Raw genomic sequence first — 27,368 nt, 5'->3', positions numbered from 1 at the left:
TTTCCTGGTAGACTTGTGAGCTTGCGGTATAAGTCCATTTAACAAAGCAATCGATGGAGATTGATGAATATTACAACCAGTTATCCTTCTAATAATGTGAAAGACCATATTCCAGAATTTACGTATTTTCGGGCACTCCCACCATATATGAATCATAGAACCAACCCCACCACATCCTCTAAAACATAGAGGAGATTGAGAAGGATAAATATTTGCTAATCTCAAGGGCACTAAGTACCATCTAGTGAAAATCTTTAAATTTGCTTCTATAAGTAACACATTAGTAATCCCTTTTATAGATCTTTCAAAATTAGAATACCAGTCCTTTATATCCCAATCAATCTGAAGATCCCTCTCCCAGGCTATCATATGTGGTAATTTTTGACTATTATCAGCTAGTGATCTATAAATAAGAGAAATCCCCCCTCTTCTTCCTATGGCTTGGTCACATCTAATTTCATAAGCTGTCATAGAGCCCGAAACGGCTTCATCCAACCAAAGCTTTGTAGCATACTTATAAATATGAGAAAATCCCGTTGTTTCAGAGTGAGGAAGACCTAGGTTTTTCACAAAATATTGTTCGGTATGGGGACCTGAATGAGAAAAACGTCCAATGCGGTACACCCCCTTGTCAAGCCACCATTTGAAGGATTCCCCTTCTAACTTAGAGATGAAGTCAGGTTCTCTAAATAGATTGGCTAAAGGATGACCCTTGGTAATCAAAGAAGGATCTTTTTTAAGGGAGTCCCATAGTACCATGGCTTGAGAGAGAGCTGGTGACATAATAGGAGGTCTACTTTTGGGAGTAACCCACAATAAATCTTCTAATGTGTAAGAGGGAGTAGCCTGTTCCTCCAAACATACCCAATCTGGTCTATCCCCTCGGACGTATACATCCGAAAGTTGAGCCAATCTAGCGGCCTTGTAATACCACATTAAATTTGGAAGGCCGAAACCACCCTGTTCAGGCAGATTAAAAAGAGATTGCGAAGAAACACGCGGATTCTTCTTCTTCCAAACAAATTTAGTAATTTTGCTCTGGAAGGCTTTCAAATGGTTTGTCTTTATTGGTATAGGGAGTGAACGGAACAGGTATAAGATCCTAGGTAGGAGAGTCATTTTAATGGAACTTATCCGTCCTATCCAACCTATGTTATGTGTATTCCACTCTTCTAGATCAGTTTCAAGTTTTTTGTACATGGGAGGGTAATTGGCCTGATAAAGATCTTCGAATTTCGAAGTCAAATTAATACCTAAATATTTAATGGACGATGTATTCCAGCAAAAAGCATAATTTTTCCGAATGAGGGAAACTATAGAATCAGAGAGTGACACATTAAGGGCCCTGGATTTAGCAATGTTGACTGTAAGACCTGAAACTTCAGAGAAGTCATCTAATAGTTTATATATAGCAGGTAAAGAAGAGCCTGGGGAGGTGACAAACAACAGAAGATCATCTGCGAATAAAGCGCATTTATGTTCCTTCCGGTTACAGTTAATCCCCTTGATATTCGGGTCATTCCTGAGTGCTATAGCTAGGGACTCTATTACAACAGCGAACAACAGAGGGGATAGGGGACAGCCCTGGCGAGTACCCCTTTTAATTTTGATAGTCTCCGAAAATAATCCCAGCAGTCGGATCTTGGCCTCAGGCGAAGAATATAGAGCAGCTAGAAAACCCAAAGTCCTGGGACCAAAACCCCACCTTTGCAAAATCAAGAACATATACGACCAGGAAACCGAATCAAAAGCTTTCTGTAAATCTATTGACAAAAGCATACCTTCCTGTTTGTCTTTCCTAATCCAGCCAGTTTGCAATATTGAAATTAAGTCCACCGCCCTCCTGATCTGATCCGGGGCTTGTCTATTAGGAATAAAACCTACCTGATCTTTATGTATATATAGACCTATGAAGTTCGAGAGTCTATTAGCCATTATTTTAGTCATTATTTTTAGGTCATTGTTAATCAAAGATATTGGTCTATAATTCTCAACTAAGCTGGGATCTTTGTCAGGTTTAGGGATTACAGAAATGTATGCCATATTAAGTTCACTGCCTATTGGATTACCTTCGGACAAACCATTGAAAAACCGTGCAAGATAGGGTGCTAAGAGGATCGAAAACTTCTTGTAATAAGGAGACGAAAATCCATCAGGGCCTGGTGCTTTGTTAGTCTTCAACCCTTTAATAACCCCTATAATTTCCTCAACCGTTATAGGAGCTTCCATTTCGCTACTATGTAAATCCGATAATTTTGGGAGATCTAGGCCGTCAAGGAATTCTGCAATTCTGCTAGAGTCACAACCACCATCGGAATGATAAAGCCTTGAGTAAAAATTTTGAAAGGACTCCATCACCTTTTGAGGGTTTAGAGTAAGGGAGCCATCGTTATGTTTAATCTTAGGAATGATCCTAGATCTAAACCTGGGAGAAAGTTTATTGGCCAACATCGGGCCAATTCTATCTCTTAATTGATAGAATTTAGTCCCGGACCACTTAATGGCTTCATCCGCTCTAACCGTAAGTGCAAGATTAAGAGCAGTTCTGGCTGCGTCTAAAGCAGAAGTAGGAAAACCGATAGGGTCCCTTTTATGTTGCGAGATTAAAGTATTAAATTCACGTTCTAGCTTCTCTATTTCCATTTTTTTCATCCTTTTTTGTCTGGCCGCTATCTGTATTAGTTTGCCCCTGATCGTTACCTTGTGAGCTGCCCACAATATTTCTGGGGAGATCTCGTTAGTATCATTAACCTCAAAGTAATCTTTTATGGCCTGTTCAATTTCATTAGCTATATTGGGGTTTTTCAAAAGTGATTGATTAAGGGTCCAATGAGAAACCTTCTGCTTAGCGTGTACCCTTTTCAATGTCAATACGACCATGGAATGATCAGACCATGGGACATCTATTATAGATGAACGTATAGCGCTAGGGATATAATGAGTAGATAAAAAGATATGATCTATCCGCGAAAACGACCGGTGGGGATTAGAGTAGTGCGTATAATCTTTCGCTGACGGATTTAGTTCCCTCCATATATCCGACAATCCGGATTGGTGAATTAAGCGAGCTATTTGTGTGCTGGCCTTGGTTGGTCTGATCAATTTAGTCTTTGATGGACCAGATTTATCTAGCCCTGTATCAAAGGCCAAATTGGAATCACCACCCATAATTATGATTCCCTCCATTAAAGACTGAAGTGTCCCAAACAAATTGTCAAAAAAAGATTTTTGTCCCTTGTTTGGGGCATAGTAGGAAATGAAAGTGTATAAGTTTCCATCAATCGTGCCCTTAACCAGGACAAACCTGCCTTCCGGATCAACATACTCTTTAGACAAGGTAAAATTGCAGTGTTTGGAGAACAATACAGCTACACCTTTGGTTTTATTTTCAGCTTTGGATAAATAAAATGTAGGGAAGTTTTCATGTAAGAACGAGGGGGTGTACCGCCTTGGAAAGTGAGTTTCTTGAAGAAGTACTACATCAACATGAATGGTCTTATAGTATTGCAATGCTTTTCTCCTTTTGATTGGAGAGTTCAACCCCTGTGTGTTATGAGAAATAACACTAAGGGAAGATGGAGAACTAACTGAACCAGCCATGTATTAAAATAGTATGGATCCCAAGCATTGAGTCTAACAGGGGTGTGATGGTTTCATAATCAAGACCGTAAGAGAAATAAGTATTTGATGAGCCATAAAACCGCATCATTAACCTCATCCCAATATGAGCATAAATTGGCAGGTAGGCTATAGAGGAAGAAAGATCAAGGAAAACAGAAAAGGTCAAAGGAAAAGAATATAAAAATAAATTTATCAGGATTAACCAGAACATTATAGGGCCTAACGATGGCCCTGAGTAAAGGGAAGGCAATGTCCCCCTCCCTTCACTCAAAAACAGAAATTTAGAATAGCCCATAAAGAGGGCTACAAACTCACACCCCAGGACGACCAAACGTCAATCTAAGGAGTGAGTTGAGGCCTAGCGACTCACCACTGACCTGCTATTATTGACTAATGATATATAAAACATTGTAATCCCTTTAAAAAAAGGGGAAGAAAAAAATGAAAAATACAACTTCTATATAATTCACACATCAATCGGGGATGGCATTAAATGCATGTTCTCCGTATATGAGTGGAGAGGAAGAGAAAGAAAACAAATGAAAATTATCTTCTCTCTCCCTCTCTCCCACTCCCCATAGACTAACACATCCAAAATACTTATATATACTCATACTCTAGAGTAGAGACATAGTTACCAGCAAATGACCCAAAAAAAATAAATAGGTAAATAGATAAAATAAATAAATAAACAAAGGAAAGAAGGAAAATGAAAAAATTCCCCTTCCATCCTCATTCAGGTAACAGAGTCATCTTTAACCTTCCTGTACTTGACTTTTGTCCATGTAGATGATGTCGGACTTATAGGGGTCTGTCTTTTAGTCGAGCCCTGCTGGATCGGAGAAGTGTCCATATCAGGAACAGTAGATATTATATTGAGACTCATCAGTAGACGTTCACCTTCTTGAAAGTAGTGGACTGCATAGTGGTTGCCTTTATAAGAAAATTTCAGAGCAAAAGGAAAAGCCCATTTATATCTTATCTCTTTCTGTAGAAGGGCTGATAACAGAGGTTTCATCGATCTTCTCTTCTGTATCGTATAAGGAGAGATATCGGAAAAGATTTGAATATTGGCTCCTTGATAGGTTAGTTGTTCCCTTTGACGCGAACATTTCATTATCTCCTCCTTAGTAGAAAAATAATGAGGTTTAATCACTATATCTCTTGGCAAGCCATCTTTCCGTATAGGTCCCAGTGACCTATGAGCGCGGTCTAAGTCCAACTTGTGGGCTGGAATGTGCGGCAACAACATTTTGATAATATCCTGTACTGCAGAGTCAATATCAAGAACAGATTCAGGAAGGCCTCTGATCCTAAAATTCCCTCTCCGAGATCTATTTTCAAGTTCATCGATCCTGGCTTGTGCTAATTCCAGCTGATCCTGCATGTATTGTAGGTGATCGGCATTTTGAGTTGTCCTAGCAACATTAACATCCAAATTATGTTCAATAGTTTCAATTCTTGAACCTAGATTTTGAAAATCAGCTCTAATTTCTCCAGTTATCCTTTCAGCAGTTTGTGCCAATCCTCTTTCCAGCATTTCAGATATTCTAGCATACAGTTCAGACACATTAAAGGTAACATCAAGAGCCTGTTTACTATTTGTTGTAGCATTTACTGTTTCACATGAGGGAATCAACATAGACGACAGTTGATTAGATTTCCCAGGGATCGGTTCCTGAGGTAAAGTGTGGTGTATTATAGAGGGAATAGGATCCATATGTGATGAATTCACATTTGCTGTGCATTGAGCATACGTTAGAGGTACTGTTGACATCTTAGAAGGATCCCTTGCAACAGCAGCTTGCTTATTGTTTACTTTGCCCTTTTTCTTATTCCTATATGATTTAACAGGCATGTACCAGTCTCTGGATATATCTACCACAGAATGGTAATATGGTAATGTTCAATTCTTATGTATATCACTCTAGTATCTTTGTATTATAAAAAGTCAGTATGATTTCATCCCATGACAGAGGTCAGTGGTAAGGCAAGTCCCCTTTTAACAAGCCTTCATCCCAGCAGCACGAATTGTGAGGTAAAATAATCAGCTGTGAGGTGAATAATCATCACAGCCAGAGGGCCTAAGGAACATTGCAGATGCCGACTCTTACCTCTTGTACATATAGCATTTTCTTCACACAATACTCCTCTGGCGGATATTGGGTCTGTCTTTAAGCATTCAAAACCAGGGAACATAAATAATATAGGGCCTGGCATCCAACTCAGAGCCTCCTATAGGTGCTGTGTCACAATATAGACAGTGGTGTCTTAAAGGCCACAAAATGGCGTCTCGAAGGTAGCTTCTTGTTCCTCTCTCTAGTCGTCAGTCAGCTTTCTAAAGCGAGTTTCTTTAATCCGCTTGCGTGACTGCATCGAGTGTGGTCTCCCCTCACAGAATATCAGTCTCAGGCGATTCACAGAGCGATATTTTGATGGATTGGCCGAGAAATCCCCAGATGCCAGTCAGAGCTGTTAGCTCAGGCATCCATCGCGATGCATGCAGGCCACGCCCCTCAAGAGGATCATTTTAAACCAGATTCATTTTTTCTGCAACAGACAGAGGTAACTTAGACCATTTTTGCAGTTTACATTTAAAGTAAAATTCAAGCCTAAACCTAACTAGTCCCCTGCACCCTCCTAACACCTATGCTGACTAACCTGGGTAATAAAAATATATGTACATACTTAACTATTTTCAGCCCACTCCGGTCAAGTTATGCGATCCCCTGCATCAACAAGTGGCAGCTACAGGGGAGAGGAAAGTGTTTTACTACAGCTGGGAATGCCTGTGAGCAGGGACTTCAGCCATTAATGGCACTCCCTTCTGCCCCCTTGCACTGACTAAAGTGTATATATATTTTTTACACAAGTTACAGTTGTGCTCAAACGTTTGCATAGCCTTAGAGAATTAGTAATATACAGTATGCACCATTCTTAAAGAAAACATGAGTAAGTGGGCGAAATACATTTCTTTTATTTCTTATGGGATTAATATTCAACCGTAGGTCATAACAGAATGGCCTAATCATAAAAAAAAAAACAAGGCAACAAGTGGAGCTACACAATTAATCGTAAAAAAAAAATTGCAATCCAGATTTACCCCACCCCCCCAACCCCAAAATCTTAATAAGGCATTTCCTCGATTCAATGAGGAGAGTTCTCTGCTCACAGCCCAAAAAAAACACAGGCAGCCTGCCAAGTTTATCACAACATTGGCAGCGCTGGGATATAACTATAAACAAAGAATCTTTTCTTTCGTTTAAATAAAAGAAATAAACTTCCGTCTGTGAATAAGGTCAGTTTAACCACTTAAAAAGACTAAACCTTTTTCTGACACTTGTTGCTTACATGGTAAAAATCAGTATTGTTTGCTAGAAAATTACATAGAACCTCGAAAAATTATATTTATATATATATATATATATATATATATATAGGGCCAGATTCTCAGTGGAGATACGACGGCGTATCTCCAGATGCGACGGCGTATCTCTGCATTGTGCTGTCATATCTATGCGCCCGATTCTTAGAATCAGTTAGGCATAGATATCTATTAGATCCGACAGGCTTAAGTCTCGCCGTCGGATCGTAACTGCATATTTACGCTGGCCGCTAGGGGCGTGTACGCTGATTTACGCGTCGAAATATGTAAATCAGCTAGATACGCAAATTCACAAACGTACGCCCGGCCGACGCAGTAAAGTTACGCCGTTTACGTTAGGCTTTTCCCGGCGTATAGTTACCCCTGCTATATGGTGGCGTAAGTGCGGCGTACCAATGTCAAGTATGGCCGTCGTTCCCGCGACTAAATTTGAAAAATTCTACGTCGTTTGCGTAACTCATCCGTGAATGGGGCTGGACGCAATTTACGGTCACGTCAAAACCAATACGTCCTTGCGGCGTATTAGGAGCAATGCACACTGGGAGATTTCCACGGACGGCGCATGCGCCGTTCGTGAAAAAACGTCAATCACGTTGGTTCACAGAACATTTACATAAAACACGCCCCCTTGTTCCAAATTTGAATTAGGCGGGCTTACGCCGTCCGATTTACGCTACGCCGCCGCAAATTACGGAGCAAGTGCTTTGAGAATACAGCACTTGCCCGTCTAAGTTGCGGAGGCGTAACGTAAATCGAGTACGTTACGCCGCCGCAAAGATACGCCGAACTACGAGAATCTGCCCCATAAATTTTAGCAGAGACCCTACAGACTAAAATGGCAGTTGTTGCAATATTTTATGTCACACTGTATTTGTGCAGTGGTCTTTCAAATGTAATTTTTTGAGGAAAAATACACTTTAATGAACTTTAAAAAAAAACTAGACAGTAAAGTTAGCCATATCTTTTGCATAATGTGAAAGATCTTAAGCCAAAAGATCTTTATTTCAAGCAAAAAATTGTGATTAATTTTAGCCAGAATCCTGCAGCTCTAGCAACAAGTAGACAAATGAAATGACCCCTGTTCAAAAGTCTGCATACCCTTATGCTGGCCATATACTATACGAAAATTCAGCCGAAATCCAGTCGTTCAGACAGTTCTTTCGTTTTTCGAACAGTTAATGGGCACAAAATCGATAATCGTGGGACGTTTTTAAGCCGAAAAAATGAAGGACACATTTGGAAATTTTCGGCCGAACGAATGATAAATCGGAAGGTTAATGTGCTTCCCATCCGAACTTTCTGCACTAGGTATATGTAAAAAAAATTAACCAAATTTTTTTTATTTATGTCCACTGACCGATTTATTATAAAGAAAGAAAGAAAAAAAAAAAAAAGAAAGAAAAAAAGAAAAAGAAAGAAAAGAAAAGAAAAGAAAAGAAAAGAAAGGAAAGAAAGAATCCGTCCGGGGATCCTCCAGCCTCTATTGGCATTCCACAGGGAATGCTTGTTCATGAAGCCAAAGAGATCTTATTCTGCTTTTACACAAGCATGTATGCATCCAAACTCACCTACTCTGACATCGAACTAGCGGATTATCTATCAGAATTTACATTCCTAACCCTTACAGTGCTCTTCTAGGTTTAGACATAACTTAGGATGAAGTTAAAAGTGCCGTCTTGTCTTTGGGCAAAGCATCTGGTCCCGATGGCATTCCTTTTGTGATATACAGTAGGTATTTAGATGTTATAGCCCCAACCTTAGTACAAGTATACTCTGTAGCTTTCTTTCTACAGACATAAGGCCTCAGTTGTACTTATACCCAAACCAGATAAAGATCCCACAGACTGCACGTCCTATTGCCAATTTCATTATTAAAAATATACCATAAAATTCAGGGAAAATTCTAGCCATTCTCAGACAGGGTTTATGCCTGGCAAATGCACATCTATCAACATCCGTAGGACACCAATAATAGCACAATTGCAACATTTTCTCTCACTTACCTGTGCATTAGCCTTTCTAGATCCTGCCAAAGCCTTAACATCTATCAAATGGCCTTTTTTTAGTCAGCTTACTTGTAAAGGTTTTGTTGTGGGAGATAACTTTAGGAAATTAGTGTCTTTATTGTATCCTGATCCATATTATGCTCTCCTGGTAAATGATTTGTTGTCTCTTTCCCTGCCACTGCACAGGGGAGCTCGCCAGGGTTGTCCCCTGTCACCCATTCTTCTTCCTGTCACAATTGAAACCCCTGCATTAAGAATTTGCCAATCTAATGCCTTTCGAGGTATAACAATCTGTGACATAACCGACAAAATCAGTCTATCATGTAGATGATTTTATCCTCAATATTTAATGATCCTGTGATACATTAGAGCAGGGGTCTCCAAACTTTCCAAACAGGGGGCCAGTTTACTGTCTCTAAGACATTAGGGGGGCCATTAGGAGTAGAAAAGGGCCCAGCATCAGTGGGAGGAGGTGGTGTCAGTGGTAGGAATTGTACCCCATCATTGGTGTCCTTTTGCCCAATTGTTGGTGTCATTGGGAGGAATTATGCCCCATTGTTGGTGTAATTGTGAGGAATTGTGCCCCCTCAATGATCTCAGTGGGGGGGGGGAGATTAATGTTGGTATTAGTGGATGAAATGCCCCAAGGGCCTGGGGCCTGATAAAAGCAAGCAAAGGACCACATCTGGCCCCCGGGCCCAGTTTGGAGACCACTGCATTAGAGGAAGCGATGCAAATCATTGAGAAATCTGTAGACATGTGCACACTGAAAAATTTCGTTTCGTAATTTCGTTTTCGTCCAAAAAATTAATTTATTTAGTTACTCCCGAAATTCGTTTTTATTTATTTCGTTTTTCGTTAAAAAATGCATTCGTCCGAAAATCCAAATTAAGGTCGAATCTGTCTCTCTATGTCGAATCTTCATGTCTTTCTATGTCGAATATGTCATTGAAGGCTATGGTGTCTGTCGAATGTTATAATAGAAAAAAAAAAAAAAGATTCGATAGAATCTTAAAAAAAAAAAAAAAAATTGAAGGCTTATGGTGTCTGTCTAGAAAAAAACAAATTGAGGCTATTGATGTATCATATCATATGTAATGGTCATGTGGTTCAGTCCTTAACTGCATATATAAACACATATCCCAATAAAAGAGAACTGGGAACAAGTAGGACCATTATGAACACACTGACTAATTGGTTATGCAAAAAATATAATATTTATTATCAAAAAATGATGGTGGAAAGATACATGATAGGGACTAAAAAAATATTTCTGTGGGACCTGATTCCATAAGAACTTAGTACAGGTAGCCACATAAACATACACACATGGACAGAACAAATAACATAAAAAGACTGTCCGGACATCGAGAGGTTAACGAAGGGTGTCCGTCTCTTGCTGGGAAATCCCAAATTAGATACGGCTAGCTGTAAAAGAGATAGGCTCTCCTCCCTGACCTCCCGAGAGCGAGCCACAGTGAAAGGGGAGAGAGATTAGATAGAGAAACTAGTTGCAGGCTTTCTACAGATATTTGACATATGTGTCCGTGGAGAAAAGGGAGAGAATCATTTGTGGTTTAAATATTCAATTGTATTCACTCCTATTAACACGCTTCCTTGCAACGGGCAGCAGTTCATCAGTATATATAGTTTCAGAGAAAACAGTGATTCAGGCGTTGTACATTACTGCTCCTGAAGTTTTGCAGTTTTCACATAACAGATAAATGAAGGAAGATGTGAATTGGTGACAGCTCTCCGTGTAGTATCTGCAGTGCACTTCAAAGGCTTGCACTCTGTGTATAGAAGGCAATAAAACAACACAGGCTGCTGTCATATTGCAGGGGGAATGGATATCAGAGCCGGTCTGATGAATGGATCACATAGTAGTGTTGTAAATCCCGAGAATTAGTACAGATAACTGCACTGCACTTCAGTGGGTGTATGCTGTGCTCGGACGCCGACAAAGCGGCACGGAATGCTGTTGGAATGTTACTTGTTGGGAATGAATGAGATCCACGGAGCCTGTTTAGTAGAAACACATCAGTGTAATAGCTAGTATAGCAACGTTTAATTCCATGGATGTTCTCTTATATTCTCAAGAACCATCTAGTGGTTCATCTCCTCAAAGGCTCGGCGTCTCTTCTAGTCGGGCAGTCATACAAACGCCGATTAGATGGTTCTTGATGTGTTTCTACTAAATTGGCTCCGTGCGTGGATCTCATTCATTCCCCTGTAACATTCCAACAGCATACACCCACTGAAGTGCAGTTATCTCAGCGTATTAATAAGGATGAACCTTAAGTAGGTAAAAGGATTGTAGATTCAGTTCATTGTTTAAACCTTGTGGCATAAGGGAATTTAGGCGATATATTATTACCATTTTATGGTGTCTGTCAAATGTTTAAAAAAAAAAAAAGATTCGACAGAATCTTTAAAAAAAAAAAAAAAAAAAAAAAAAAAAATCGAATCTTTTCTCTCTATGTAGAATAGCACATTCGACCACAAAACGAAAACGAAAATAAAGCATTTGTTTATGTCGGATCTTTCGTTTTTCGTTTTCTGTGCTTTCGTTATCGTTTGTTAAAACGATAACGAAAATAGCTGAAATTCGGACGAAAATGCATTCGGACGAAAACGAATGCACATGTCTAGAAATCTGCAATAATGGTGGTCTGTGAACTTTTGACACTAAAACAGTATGCCCTCCCTAACACCTGTTTCAGTACCTTCAGTACAGTACCATGCGTACCAAACTCAATACGGAACTACCGCATTAACTCATCTTCTCTGGGTTGGAAACTATTGATAGATGATAATCTAAAGCCTCTATCCATGATTTACAGGGCCTTATTGAGGGTCTGGAGACTCTCTGTACTGTCTGGCGGGTGGAGGTTTTGGGATTGGATGGGAAGGAGTCGGAGGATATATGGAATTACCCCAAGTTGCAGCTAGATTCCGGTAGAGACCGACTGATCCAATTTACAATTTTACACAGAATATATTTTACTCTCTAACAGTTACATGGGATTTATCCCCCTGTTTTGGCAAGATGTTGGAGATGCGCAGCAGACCCGACTGAATTTACTTGCATATTATGGAACTGTCCCTCGATTCAAATATTTTGGGCTGAGCTCTCATGTTTTAATTTTCCAGCTCACTACTGTTTCAATCCCACCGAGTATTGACATATGCTTAATGGGCCTAGTTAATCCCCTGGCCCCAACTACGGCTCTAAAGAGTTCTGTTAGGACTCATTTAATTTTATGCTAGGAATGCCATAGTGCTAAAAAGGAAATCTCCCATGGCCCCCGCTTTAAATTATTGGAAGCATTTGGTCAATTCAGCCATGCCGCTTTATGAATTCACATGTACAGTAAGTCCACTGCATACAAACATTTAACTTGCAAACTTTCAAAGATGCAAACAATCCTGTAAAGTTGAACAAACAAAAAAAGAACCGACAGGTAGCTGTACCAACACAAGCAATGTTGGTGCAGCGACCTACTATGCGGTGCCTTTGTGTTCTGATAGGGGGCTCCTTCCGCCGTGCACCTTGGTGCCGATGCCAGGCCAAAGGGGAGAGCCACAAATTGATAGTGGTTGTCCCCAATTGTAAAACGCAGGAATCTTTGATGCCCGACATATATGGGGACATGCAAGTATGCGTTCTTGATGTCCAAGGACGCCAGAAAATCCCCTGGATGGAGTGCAGCGACCATAGAGCGAACCAATTCCATCCTGAACCTTCGTACTTTTACAAAGGAGTTGAGGGCCTTGAGGTCCAGGTTTGGACGAACCCCGTCCTTCTTAGGGACTACAAACATATTGGAGTAGAATCCCTGAAACCTTTCCGGCAGTGGCACCGGTACTATTACCCCACATCTCAGCAGGTCCTGTACCACCCCCAATAGGGCGCCCCATCGAGCCGGAAGAAGATGACGTTTTGGGAGGGAAAAAATCTGTTTGGTGGACAAGAAAGAAACGCTATCTTGTACCCTGGCGAAACCACCGAGCTGCGAATTTGCAAAGGCGACCCACCACCCGAGAGCCGGGCAGGGGAAAACCTTCATGCAGTCGCAGATTTGTTCATAGGCTTGTTTGGCTTGTGAACCCAGGGAGGCTTCTGGCCCTTTGTTGGCCTGGGAACACTTACCTGCGGGGCCCAGATTGGCGAAAAAAATGCTTCTGAGCGGAAAAAGGAGGGCCCTGGCCTATGGCGTAGCTCCTTACCTTTTCTGAATTGTGGGAGCAGCGTGCTCTTACCCCCCAGTGGCATTCTTAATAATGTCATCCAACGAGGCTCCAAATAGCCTCTCACCCATGAAGGGAAAATCTCCTAGAGCTTTCTTGGACCAACACTTAAACCAAATCAGGTGACATAGTACCACAGTAGGTACTGATGCTCTGGAAAGCAAGCGAGCTGTATCCAGGGCTGCATCACAGACATACTTAAGGCCATGCACTAACTGGTCGGCCAGTTCCACATAGACCGGGGAAGCCTGTTGCTTCTCCAACTCCTGGTGCAGCAAATTTTGCCCATTCTGTAAGAGTTGTGACACCAGGGCGGCAGCCAATACTGGTCGCAAGGCTGACCCCAGCATGGTGAACATGGTCCGGGTCACAGCTTCGGACCTCCTATCTGTAGGGTCCTTAAAAGCAGGGGTCCCCTCTACCAGAATTGTGGTGAACCTGTTCAACCTGGATACCGGGGGGTCCACCACCAGAGGAGATGCCCATTTGTTCAGAAGGCTCTCTTCAAAAGGGTAACAGGCCACCATGTGTTTTGGGACCGAAAAGGCCCGCTGCCGTGGTTCCCATTCCTTGTCTCTAAACTTATCAAAATAAGTTACATAAGGAAACACCTTAGTAGTGCGTGTCGGTTTGTGCGACCCAAAAGTGAGACACTTCAGTAGATGCCCCAGCTGCATGCTCCAGCTTGAGGGTTTCCCGCACTGCGGTGATAAGTGCTCCAACAAGCGCCTTCTCCTGCGCTGACCCGGACACAGAGTCCTCCTCACTGTCTGAATGGTCCTGGTCTGCATATTCTGACACTTAAGAAAAAGGGGTCCTGTGTCACAGCCAGGCCCGAGTCTGAGTCAGAACTTTCCCCAGAGGATGGTGGGGAGAGGGGCGTTTTTTACCCCCCTTTCCGCCCACACACCGCTCCCACCCTGGCAACAAATGACTCCAGGACTGCCGACAGAGCGTCCACAAGCACCGCAGGTGCAGGGGCACCAGTTGCTACCATCGGAATGTCTGGGGAAGAAACGCCAGCTTCTGACGCCATGCCAACCCACACACCTGACAGCCACTTAGGGACTAGCTCAAGGTACAAAAAAAATGCCCACCCTCCTAGCTGCACATACCGAGGGGTATTCCCAGAGCACTCACCACCCTGAACCAGTGTGTGTCTGAGGAGATCTGCAGTTTGTGCCGTTCAGTAATAAGGAAGCGCTAGAGGCCAAACCATGTGAAAAAACCCAAGATGGTCGTCGGTTACCTCAGGAAAACAGCACACGAGCTACAAGAAAATAGCCGACTGCTGTATAGGCCATAAAAACAGCGCGGCCACAAGGAAATGGCGCCGATTGATTCCGAGGTAAAAAATTAAGGGCCAAACACTGGGCACACAAACAGGGACCCCCAAAAAGGCAGACCAGCTACATCAGAGCAGACCCGGGCACCCACGCAGCCCCCAGCCAGGAACCGTAGCCCCCCTCAGGGACCCCCCCAGTGAGATACACAGCAGGCCCAGTCTAGCCTGGGGAGGAGGGATGGACAGGGAGAGAGGAAAGGGAGGACTAGAGACCCCCTATCGACCAACCCAGGTAGGCCCAGCTGTTCCATCCTGTCAAGACAGGAGGAACTGTACTTACCCGTCCCTGCGAGGACTGCTGGACGCGTTCCTGACAGACCCAAACCGAGCAGTATGGAGTGGCTGCTGGCCACGGCCCACTGACTGGACAGCAGTAGCCCGGTCATATGAGGGCCCCAGAGCATATAGCTCACCGGCCACCCCTGGAGCAAACTGGGTATGACGTGGCCAACCCAGCACGAAGCTAGGGTCTGCTCATGCTCGATGGCCGTACTGGGCTGACTACAAGGATCTATATTATCCAGCTTGTCACCCAGCCGGCAGTTGATAGTAGATCTCAGGATCCAATAGTAAAAATAAAAGTAAAAAGTTCTCCAGGACCATGGGCCCTTAGGGAGCCAGGTCCTTCTATACTAGGCAGAGAAAAAATGAGCTGCTGAGTGCAGGGTGAGGGGTTATGACCAGAGGGACCGCCCCCTGGGAGGGGCTACTCAGCTTTGGTATGGTTACATGTTTTTAAATATCTAACATGTCTGCCTAGTCCTCTCCTAATAGACGGAACATAACCCAAATGTCAAGATTTAAGGAAGCTGTGTCCGTCCATGGACGAAAGAGAAAGAAAGATTTCTTTAATCATACATCACAGGACACAGAGGCAGTTATTATAATAACTACGTGGGTTATATGCCACCTAAAGGTGAATGGACACTGGTAGATCAAATCAAACAGAAAGTTCTCCCCTATATAACCCCTCCTACACAGGAAGGCCATCGTTTTTTTTCGCCAGTGCCTGTAAGGTGGTGGCCACTGATGTGATACATGTGCTCTTGGAGCATACTTGGAGGTCTGGACGGTTCTATTAAGAATCATGGACTTCAATCTGACCCATTCGAAAAAGCTATCAGCCAAAATGGATGGTATCCGAGCCTCATTGGAAGGAGAGAAGATTCCTTGGGGTTTGCCTATAATGCAGTATTATGGCGCTGGACCCTGAGTAATGGAGTCCTGTGCAGTGTTTGTTCTGACCAAGCTGCATTCCCTGCAGGGTGCTATACAGGTCCAGGGGAGTAGACCCCACATTAAGGGGGACCCAGTCTCTGAAGGTCTTGTATGACAAAGCTCACCGTGATGGATGAAGATCTGACTCCTGTTATGTTCAGAGTCCTGCAGCAGGAATGGTAAGTCTGCATTTGTTTTGTTTTTTTAAAAGGAGAAACTGCAAAGAGAGATTTGACTGTCGGTTCTCCCGGTGGCCACTGGGGGCAGTGTGTAGTTTAATCATGCTGTGTACTTCTTAGTCGTGTGGGCTGCGGTTTCTCCTCCAGCCACTGGAGGGCGCAGGTTTTGCCAATTTTTATATTGGCAGGAAGTGGAAAAGCGGCCATGTTGCCATGTGGTCAACAGGTCAGTAGGGCCTCTGGAGACATGACAGCAGCCCATGGATACTAACAAAGTGTGAGTACTTACTATGGGAGAACTGTGTGGACAAGTCAGAATTATATGCTGCATATGTATTGCTTAATCTGGGGGTGACTGTTCAACTAAGTCAATACACCCATGGACAGATAGTGTTTTTTATTGTTCGGAAGGCAGGTGCAGCGTAGTTTACCTGCTTGGAATTTGTTGCTTAACCACTTCCCACCCGCCGTATGAAGAATGACAGCCGGGAAGTGGTTCCATTATCCTGACTGGGCGTCATATGACGTCCAGCAGGATAAAATGCTGGCGTGCGTCCTGTGGGGGTGCACAGCGCGGCTAGTCAATCTGACACATCGCATCTCCAATCGTGATAAGAAGCCTCTGTCAGCACATCGATTAGCAGCACAGCCCCCTCAGATGTACCAATCACCTGCCCAGTGCACAGCAATGTACCAACATTAAATTCTGCCAGTGCCCACCACAGTGCCAATCACTGCCCACCACAGTGCCAATTACTGCCCAGTGCCACCTGTCAGTGCCAATCAGTATTGGCTATGAATGTCAATCACAGCCGCCTGTCAGTGCCCATCAGTGCCGCCTATTGGTGCCCATCAGTGCTGCCTATTGGTGCCCATCAGTGCTGCCTATTGGTGCCCATCAGTTCTACATATCGGTGCCCATCAGTGCTGTCTCGTCAGTGCCGCCTATCAGTGCCCGTCAGTGAAGGGGGAAAACTACATTTTATGACAGAAACTGTTTTTTTTTTATTGTATTTTTTAGAAGGTTTATCAAAAAATAAAAACCCCAGAGGTGATCAAATACCACCAAAATAAAGCTCTATTTGTGTGAAGACAATTATAAAAATTTAGTTTGGGTACAGTGTTGCATGACAGCGCAATTGTCATTCAAAATGGGACAGCGCTGAAAGATGAAAATTGTCCTGGGCAGGAAGGGGCGTAAAAGGCCCGGTATTAAAGTGGTTAAAGGCATGTTTAAATATACACGTTTGTAAAAACATGGGCGTGGGAGCACTTTAAGGAATTTCAGGGTCCTAAATCATCTATAAACGCACATCTTCACGTGGCGGTTTCCAGGCTCATTAGGGATTTCTGCATTTGCGGTGGAAAGCCGTTTTGGGTTGTTCACAGCTCTGGAGGGTTCACAAAGGGTCTAGCCCCAGCGCTGGGCTTGCTGAAGACACCTCAATACTCATTACCTCAATAATCTTTGCTCAGGGAGCAGTCGATTCCAGGGGTTTCGATATATTGCTACAGGAGGAAGCTGTGTTTAGGTTAAGAGTGAAAAAAATATATTCTAAATAAAAAAAAATTATATATATATATATATATATATATATATATATATATATATATATATATATATATATATATATATATATATATATTACACACACATACACACACATATACATATACACACACACACATATACATATACACACTCGCGCTAGAAGAAAAAATATTAATATATTAAACCAAATAAAAATATGAATGTTGCAGCTGTTGTACACAAAGTGCAATAAACTCGACAAATACAATTAAATGAATATATTACAGCGCTCACAATAGTGTAAATAATATATCAGAAAATAAAGTGAAAGCAGTTCATAAGTAAGTGAATGTCCATATATTGGTGAATGATGTGCTCCAATTTCCAAAAGTGCGATCGTACTCCAAACTGAAGGTGCACCACACTCCCTCCTGTGTCCCCACTCACCGGATGGAATGGACCCCAGCTTTCCAGTCTAGGGGTCGTTTCAGGCTTAGAATGTTGGCCAGGGATGGCTATTCACATCAGGATACCAGGGAAATCTCCAATGCTCATGACAATCAAGCGTGGATCATAGTACCCAAAACGACAAAGGAATGGGACTATAGTGAAGTACACTGCTTGGTGAAGGTATTTATTGCACAGATAAAAAAGGTACTTTCAAAATGTAGGATAAAACAGGCATAGATTTAGCAAAGGATTGCAATAAGAAATGCCGCTGCTGGCATGTGTTCCACAAAAAATGGAAGTGACGTCATGTGGATTTGAAACCGGAAATTGCGTCAATGCATTTTTGCATTTTTCAGTGGAACGCACGCCAGAAGCAATGTTTCTTATTGCAATCCTTTGCTAAATCTATGCCTGTTTAAACCTACATTTTGTAAGTACCTTTTTTTATCTGTGCAATAAATACCTTTACCAAGCAGTACTTCACTATAGTCTTTTTTCTGTCGTTTTGGGTACTATGATCTAATGGTCTTGAGTCCTGTATCTCAGCACCGTTGAGCCTCTGGAAGCCAGCTTCGGGGAACTTCAATTACAGAATTTGAAAAAAAAAAAATTGCAAAGGAAGTGGCACCCGCAGAAATATGCGAGTGGGAGATTTTCTTTTTTTATTACCCAATCAGTAGGGGAAAGGAGATTGGCCTTAAGTACGATTAAGGGTCAGAGTTCATCCCTATACTTTTTTTCCCCCAGAGGCCGTTGTTTCTCACTTCTTGTTTCAAACAGCATGTAACTTGGACAGTCCCGCCTGTCAGGCCATTCTTGTGTCCTTGAGACTTGAACTTGATCTCGACTGTCCTTGCAGAGGCCACTTTTTGAACTGGGGGATTCTATTGGTCTTTTTTATCTCGGAAGGTGGCTTCCTTGGTTGCTTTCACTTCACTGAGTGGAGTGTCATGCCACGCACACACAATTTGAAATTTCCGACAAGAAAACAGAAGATTTTTTTCCGACTGAATTTTAGCTCAAACTTGTGTTGCATACACATGGTCACACAAAATTCCGACGTCAATAACGCGGTGACGTACAACACTACAACGAGCCGAGAAAAATGAAGTTCAATGATTCCGAGCATGCATGTTTTTTTGCGCGTCGGAATTGCATACAGACGATCGGAATTTCCAACAAGAACATTTCCCGTCGGAAAATTTGAGAACCAGCTCTCAAATTTTTGCTGTCGGAAATTCTGACAGAAAAAGTCAGATGGGGACTACACACTGTGGCCCGGATTCACGTAGAGCGGCGCATCTTTAGACCGGCGTAGCGCATCTCATATGCGCTACGCCAACGTAAATCACTGAGGCAAGAACAGTATTCACAAAGCACTCGCTCCCAAACTTGCGCCTGCGTAACGTAAATTGGCCGGCGTAAGGGCTTCCTGTTCCGATTGATCTACGTCCTGTGATGTACTCCAAGAAAAGGATTTTACAGGTAAGCTGTAGAAAAAAATCATATTATTGCAATAGGTTTCCAACTTGTTCATTCCATTCCTAGAAGACTTGATGCTGCCCTTACAAATCATGAAGGTCATACAAAATACTAGATGTAGTAGTTTTTGTTGTGGGGTGTATTCAATTTTGCATCAACTAATTTGAGTAACTCTGAAGATTTTGTAACCAAGTTATATTATTAACCTTACTTTCATGTAATGGAGCTAAACAAATGTTCTATAAAACTAAGTTTTGTCAGAATTTTGGAAATTGTTCTTGTGCTCATTGAGATATTGATTAAAATCTTACTTTTCAAAAAGGGTATACGCATTATGCTGAGCACTGTATATAGTATACCAATAACCAAAAATATAACAAAAATGCAGCTCTAAAAATAATAAAAAAGTGACTATAAATTGAAGTTTGTCAAAACGGATGCAAAAACCCCCAAAAAAAAAGTAGTTCATATTATTATGGACGTGTAACATAAAAGTGCTCCACTTCAGCCTTCACCGGCGTACCAATCTTTCACCAATGTTAAAAATACACACTTACCAGAGAATTATGCCGTCTATTACTAGAACAGCATTAAGCGCTTTGTGTAAATGGTATCCAGCATCACCACTCTCACTCCACAGATGGGAGGACCAGACTGCTCTTTTCCACTCCACCAGGGGATAGTACTAGAGTTATCAGCATGGAGTCACCAACCAAAAACAATATTTTTGCTCATAGTGTAGTAGTTTAATATTTCCAAATATACATTAAAAACATCCAGTATAAAAACAACGTGTATAAAAAAAAATGCAGCTTTCAAACTTACACAAAGGGTCGCCGAACCTGCAGAGAATGCGGCACGTCCTCTACAGTGTAGCTCTACATACATTTCACACAAATATGCATCTTCAGGTGCAGACTGTCTATAGCAGCCATCATTATGTAGCTTTTACTCGAAAAATTATCAGATTATTGCATAGTCACTCCAAAAGCGGTATTTTTTTGTAAGAAGTTCTCATTGTGTGTACTACGCATAACTATCCGTTCACACCAGATGTGTTGGGACTGTGCTGGGCAGCCCTGCCCAGTGCAGTCCCAATGAGACACACTAAAAAAAGCATTGTGTCCTATCAGGCCAGTTCACATCACTGTGATGTGGTGGTGTGTACTGTAAAAAAAAAAAAGTATGTCGTACAGTATTTTCTGTTCAGAGCATCCACCGCATAGCACCATAGTACAGTCAACATAACTTAAGGAAATGTCACTTTGCAACTTTACAATAACGTTTGAACCATACAATAAAGGAAATGGTGCAATGCACTGTATATGGGCTTTGGCATTAGAGTCATCACACCACTTGCCAGTTGCTGCATTCTAATACAGCTGCTGGTGTAAATGGGCCCTAATAGTTCATTGAGATGACTACATGTAATCACCAGGAAGAATAGGAAGCATCTTGGTATGTGGCATGCTTTTATTTGAACTGCCTTCAGGTGTTTTACCTACTTTATAAACCAATACATTAATGCCATTCATGTTATTTTTTTAAATTCAATACGTATTTTAAGTTCATTCAAATCATATTTACAAGTTGTGTAACTAGGAATAAAAGTGGGTAAACAAAACAACTGCTCTCTGCCAGAGTGCAAGTGATGCATGCATTACAATTTTCCATGGTGATACATGTTAATGATTGTTGCAACTAAGTAAACATACTTTATACATGGCTGGTTACATCTTGCCATTGATTTATTTGGAACATTACTGACTTTGTGACCTTAACCGCTCATTTCAAGAATCAGAAAGATCAGATCGGCAGAAAACATAAGCCATACATTTTTGTAGTATGAGGCTGTAATTAATGGATCACCTTATTGGATCATGTATTTACATAAGGGTTTTGCCAGGAATGAAACCTGGTTTATAAAAAAACATAGGTACACACTGTATATCACACATTACATACTACAGGAAGTTATTATGCAGTAGTGGAAATAAGCCACTGTTTGGACAACTAATCAAACACGTGTCACCAGAACTGAACAACTATATCTTGTCCCCATCTGTCTTTATTTATACTCTGGTAGCTCCTGGCACCTGGCTGGCTAGGTGACAAAGTTTACCTGGATTGGTAGCAATTATTTATTAGCTACTTTGCAGCATTGACTGACAATTATACATTAAGTGTTTTCAACATTTTTTTCCCCATAAAGTGATTGAAAGGGCTGTTTTTTATTATAACCAACGGGTTTATATTTACCCGCTTTGTGCAGTAGCCCTGATCCTACTCTTCTTGGGTCCCCTGCAAGCGGTCCTGTCTTGTTCTCTTCTTAGTGTGCCACCAAAGGAAGATACTTCCTATGGTGGCACACCAGTGGGCTTGATCCTGAGTTGCGCTGCCTGTGTCTATAGACGCAGACAGATAGACTCGGCCCCACCCCTCGCCACTCTCTCCTCACAGGCTGTGTTCGACAGCAGAAGGGGCCAATGGCTTCTGCTGCTGCCTCAACCCCCAGTGAGGAGAGAGCAGCTACTGTGGATCGAGATCTCAGGTAAGAATTTAGGGATGGCTGGAGGTGGAGAAAACCATGAAAGGTTTTTTCCTTACTGCAGTCTTTACAACCACATTAAGCCAACAACCATCTCCCTATAATAAGAGGCATTAGTGGGTTGCCATGCACATGTACACCAATGTGATATGACTCTACATGGCCAATGAAGCCATTTCTTGGTTGTCCGATGTTTAGTTAATGCAGGATAGTCGGGCAACTAGCCTTCACAGGAGTAAAGGTCAACCTTGACTATTACTCCGTTATTACTATATTACTCCATTATTCAGGTTTCTTTATCAGGCATTTTATCTTACATATGCGGTCTTTAAATTGCAAGACTTACCAATTTTTCAGCCTCTAACAGGCCCTTTAAAAAGTCCACTTTCCTGGAATACTCAATCAGAAGTTCAGGAGCTGGCTTCCTGTCAAAATATAAGAGGTTTATTTTAACAATAAATTAATGCCATTGCTTCACATTCTTTTTATTTTAGATTTGTACCACATTTGGACCACTGGTACGATTTCCAGCTCCAGAGTGTCTCCAAATACAATGTAGTGTACTCGCCCATTGCAGATTATACAAGACTATTCCTGAGAAATATTTTGCTGGCAAGAAATTAGCGCACTTCCGTGCAGGAAGAATACTGCTGTCCGACTTTGTAACAGACAGTACCCTAGTAACTATGACACATTTCTGTCATGAGAATAAACAAAGGAAAATTCTGTTCTAGGAAACTGTCAGAACAGAAATGACCCAAACACCATTTCCGCAAAGACCTCTGCATCCACATTAATTAGAACTATTTTAAGGCAAAATGTTGTCCGTTTACTACCTCTGATAACCTTTTGATTAACGTTTCTTTATGACCCTTTTCATACGCCATAAAACTGTGCTAAAGTTTAAGGTACATCCTTCCCACAGCAATTACACGTACTACATTTCCACTACGAACAGTGTGATATTTACACAAAAATAACACATTGGAGTGTCCAAATGTATTTATAACACTGTCACAATTAATCGAGTAAATAGCAGGAAGCAGTTACTTTCCTTAAACACTTTTAAATACGTCAATATGAGAGTGGTATATTTCCCCCTCTGTTGCTCTGGAAACCATTATTTGTGCTATTTTTATCAATTTTCCAGTAATCCATACAATGGCCAGGCTCCAGCCTCTTGGAAACATTTATTATGAGACAGTCAATAGTATTTCTATTTGCATTAAAAAAATATATAAAAATATGGAGCATGGGGAACCTTGTGTTGTTTATAGCAAGATGCTTTATTAGAATGATTTGAAAGGACAACAGTAAGTTACTCTTAACGGTTGAATGCAAAAAATGAATTTGTGTATTTCGCAGAATTAGAAAATGTTTGATATCTAAAAAACACATCATGCCACCTAGAAGATTAATTATTTTCTCCACAGATTACCTATTAGCCGTAATTCTTTCTAAGGAAAATAGGAAAGAAACTGCGCTAAAATAACATAAACGGGAAAGAGTGAAAAAGAGGAAAAAGACCTGCAACCCAGTGACAGTCTATTCACTCCGAGAGCTGCGATTAGCATGTAATCAATAAATACAAGTGAAAAATGTGAGAAATTAAATAAATCGCGCCAACTCTAAAACAAACACCTTTTGAAAGCGCAAAATTATGATTTTAAATGTGAGTGATATAGCTCACTAATATATCAAAGACAATGGAGTTTGATGGCCACTATAAGGCACTATGTGGCAATCTCAGAACCCCTCAGTGTTGGTACTATCATATCACTGTTTTACTAACAGAAGAATGAATTATATACATTTAGATCAAAAAACACATATAAACAAAAACTGGAAACAAAAATAAAATTAACCACTTAGTACCCGCCCGCTCTGTTGTTCTGACAGGACGTCATATGACGTCCTGTCATTTAAAGCCGCTAGGAGGGGGGGTGACTGAGATCCACGGTCCTGCTCGTGGAGATCCACGGTCCTGCTCGGGTGCGCGCGCACCCGTCACGTTACTGGGAACACAATGTAGGTGCCCGGCGGCCGCCAGGCACCCGCGATTGCCCAGTAACCAAGCAGGACCGTGGATCTCTGTGTGTAAACACAGAGATCCACGTCCTGTCAGGGAGAGGAGACCGATGCTGTGTCCCTTGTACATAGGGACACAGATCAGTCACCCCCCTCCCCCTACAGTTAGAACACTCACTAGGCTACACATTTAACCCCTTCCCCTAGTGGTTAACCCCTTCCCTGCCAGTCACATTTATACAGTAATCAATGCATATTTATAGCATTGTTCACTGTATAAATGTGAATGGTCCCAAAAAAAAAAAAAAAAAAAGCAGATCGCCGCCATTCCTAGTAAAAAATTTTTTTTTAAAAAAAATCATAATTATGTCCCCTATTTTGTAGGCAATATAACTTTTGCGCAAGCCAGTCACTATACGAATATTGCGATTGTTATTTAATTTTTTTACCTAAAATATGTACAATACTTATCGGCCTAAACTGAGATAAAAAAAAAAAAAAATTTTACAAAAAATTGGATATTTATTATAGCAAAAAGTAAAAAATATTGTGTTTTTTTTTCAAAATTTACGCTCTTTTTTTGTTTATAGCCCAAAAAATAAAAACCGCACAGGCGATCAAATACCACCAAAAGAAAGCTCTATTTGTGGGAAAAAAAGGAAGTCAATTTTGTTTGGGAGCCACGCTGCACGACCGCGCAATTGTCAGTTAAAGCGACGCAGTGCCGGAAGCTAAAATTTCGTCTGGGCAGGAAGGGGGTGTATGTGCACAGTAGGCAAGTGGTTAAAGTGAAATGAAAAATAAAAAATAAATAAATTATGAAAAATTAAAGATTAAAAATTGTGGCAATAAAGTCCATAAGTTTTCAACAAAATTAATTATCGAACACCCGTGGTTTGTGCCAAATTTCAGATAGGTTGCAAACGTGTCCAAAGAAAACATTGATGTATCCTCTACCAGACTATGGATTGGCTCCTTACCAAATCTCCATGATCCCTTATTACAGGGGATCATAAGCAGCATGTAATGGGTAGTCACTCCTAGTCTCATAGTTCAGACATATACGGTCCAATTTCGGTCTCATTCACAAGTGATTTCACCGGCATCAATGCCCACCATGTAAAAATAATAATAATAGCTCCACATAGTGTGTTAAATGAGTAAAAAGGTTTATTATAAAGTAGTAATGCACTTACAAAAATGCAGATAAAAGATTGCCTTGAATATGATGTGCCGGCCGGTACACAAATTCTCAGACACCCGTCCACTGGGGGAACGTTTGGAGCTTCTTGGGTGACGACAGCGCGCGACAGGGCAGAGCGGTGCGCTGTCGTCACCCAAGAAGCTCCACATACATTTTTGCTATAATAAAATATCCCCCAAAAAAATAAAAAAAACATTTTTTTTCCTCAGTTTAGGCCGATACGTATTCTTCTACCTATTTTTGGTAAAAAAAATTAGGCTTGTTTCTTTAAAATATGTGCCGTGGGGCTGTTTAACTTTAATTCCTCACATTTGAACAAAACTTTTTTTTGTTCTGGACAGACTGGAGATGGATTAGAAGATCTGTCAGTTCTTATTGGGGTCTGTGCCGCCGTTAGGGAGATTCACCCTCTCTATATTTGTCCTGTTTACTATTATCATTGAACGTGTAAGGTAAAGAAAATCCCGAATTCTGGGTTGTCCCCAGAAAAGGATGGAGGGGAAATCTTTCAATGGGGACACTAGTTCTGATGACCTGGGAGTCCCTAAGAGAGTCCCTTAATTTTCAGGGATTTCCTCTCACTTCCTGTTCTGGCTATGGGACAGGAAGTTTAGGGAAATCTCCCCAATAGGACACAGTCCTAGATGGCAAAAAATAAAAAAATAATGTGACCCTTACTCTACCCAAAATGAAAAAAAAAAAAAAAAAGGTTTTGTCTATACGTCTACTTTAACAATGACTGTTTTAGACTGTGTGTACAGGTACCATACCTATGCTCCTGTTGTGATAAGGTCTGTGCACCAGACACTGCATGGAAAACATAATTTAACCTCCCTGGAGGTATTCCAGAGTGTGGCTCTGGGTTAGATTTCAGTACCATTAGCGGTAACCCCGAGCCACATTCGGGATTGCATTGCAGGATGCTGGTGCAGGTTGCTTACCTTGTTCCCAGGATCCTACAATGTCCCCCCACTATGTTCGCGGGCTGCCTCCTCCGCTTGATGCCTCTGTGTGCCAGGCTCCGTTCCCTGCGAGCATCGCAAAGCATGGGGCGAAGCATGACGGCAAATAAAAAAAATGTCAAAATTTATAATACATACAGTACACTGTAATCTTAGAGATTACATTACTGTATGAAATTGTTTCATATCCCTTTTGTCCCTAGTGTTTTGTCCAGTGCCCTGCATGCAGTTTTATATTATATATACTGTTCTTTCTGCCTGGAAACTTGAGATTGTCCAAAGCAACCAAAAAGTGTCCCTTTATGTCAAAAGTGGTTTGAGACCAGCTAGAAAACAGCGATAGTAAATAAGAACACTTGAAAAATTGAGCGATAGTGAATAGTGTGGAAATTCAATTTTATTATAATTATTATATTTTTTATAATTATTTATAGTTATATTACAACTTATGATTTTGTGTTTAAAACTTTATCATACCCGGGGTGTCTACTAGACTCTTGTTTGGGCAGATTTAAGTGTGTTATTACTAAGAATTACGGGCCTATAATATAAAACGCCAAATTTCTATGCAAAACAATAGTATCACTTTGAGACGCAAAAACCTGACAATCATACCGCCAGGGTGGTTAAAGTCTAGCTCCAATCAAAACTTTAAATTTTAGAGCAGACTTGAAATGACTTTTGTCAAGTTTGTAGTGCTGTCCGTGACCCTGTTGGGGTGATTTCCGTTTGTCTATTGTCAAGCCTTAAAATATATTCCAATCAAACTATTAACATTTAAACTGAAAACCAGCCATAATCATGCAGTTATTTATTCATTATTGCATCAAATATTTTTAAAATGGATGTAAACCTACTCTCATCCTTTTTAAACTACTGCCATAGTGGTTATCTAGAAGGATATACATGCCTCTTACATGTACAGTGCCTTGCAAATGAATTCACCCCCCCTTGGCATTTTTCGGGTTTTGTTGCCTCACAACCTGGAATGAACGAGGATTTGCAACATTTAAATTTACAGAACATGCCCACAACTTTGATGGTTTTTATTTATTTATTGAAAAGCAAACAACACATAGGATAAAATAACAGAAAAAGTAAATTTGCATAACTATTCACCCCCCTAAAGTCAACTTTATAGCACCACCTTTTGCGGCT

At 41.3% G+C, this 27,368-nt stretch overlaps 1 protein-coding gene across 1 annotated transcript in view; it reads right to left on the bottom strand.

Annotated features, from left to right (window-relative positions):
- Positions 1–27,368, bottom strand: part of USE1 (unconventional SNARE in the ER 1) — a 197,012-nt gene that overhangs the window by 85,331 nt on the left and 84,313 nt on the right. Inside the window, exon 3 of the mRNA XM_040321253.1 lies at positions 22,363–22,441. Coding sequence (XP_040177187.1) covers positions 22,363–22,441 — 79 coding nt within the window. The remainder of the gene's footprint in view (positions 1–22,362; positions 22,442–27,368) is intronic.

This window comes from Rana temporaria, chromosome 1 (genome assembly GCF_905171775.1).
Source record: "Rana temporaria chromosome 1, aRanTem1.1, whole genome shotgun sequence".
Lineage (NCBI taxonomy): Eukaryota > Metazoa > Chordata > Amphibia > Anura > Ranidae > Rana > Rana temporaria.
This window is presented reverse-complemented; position numbering and strand designations above follow the sequence as displayed.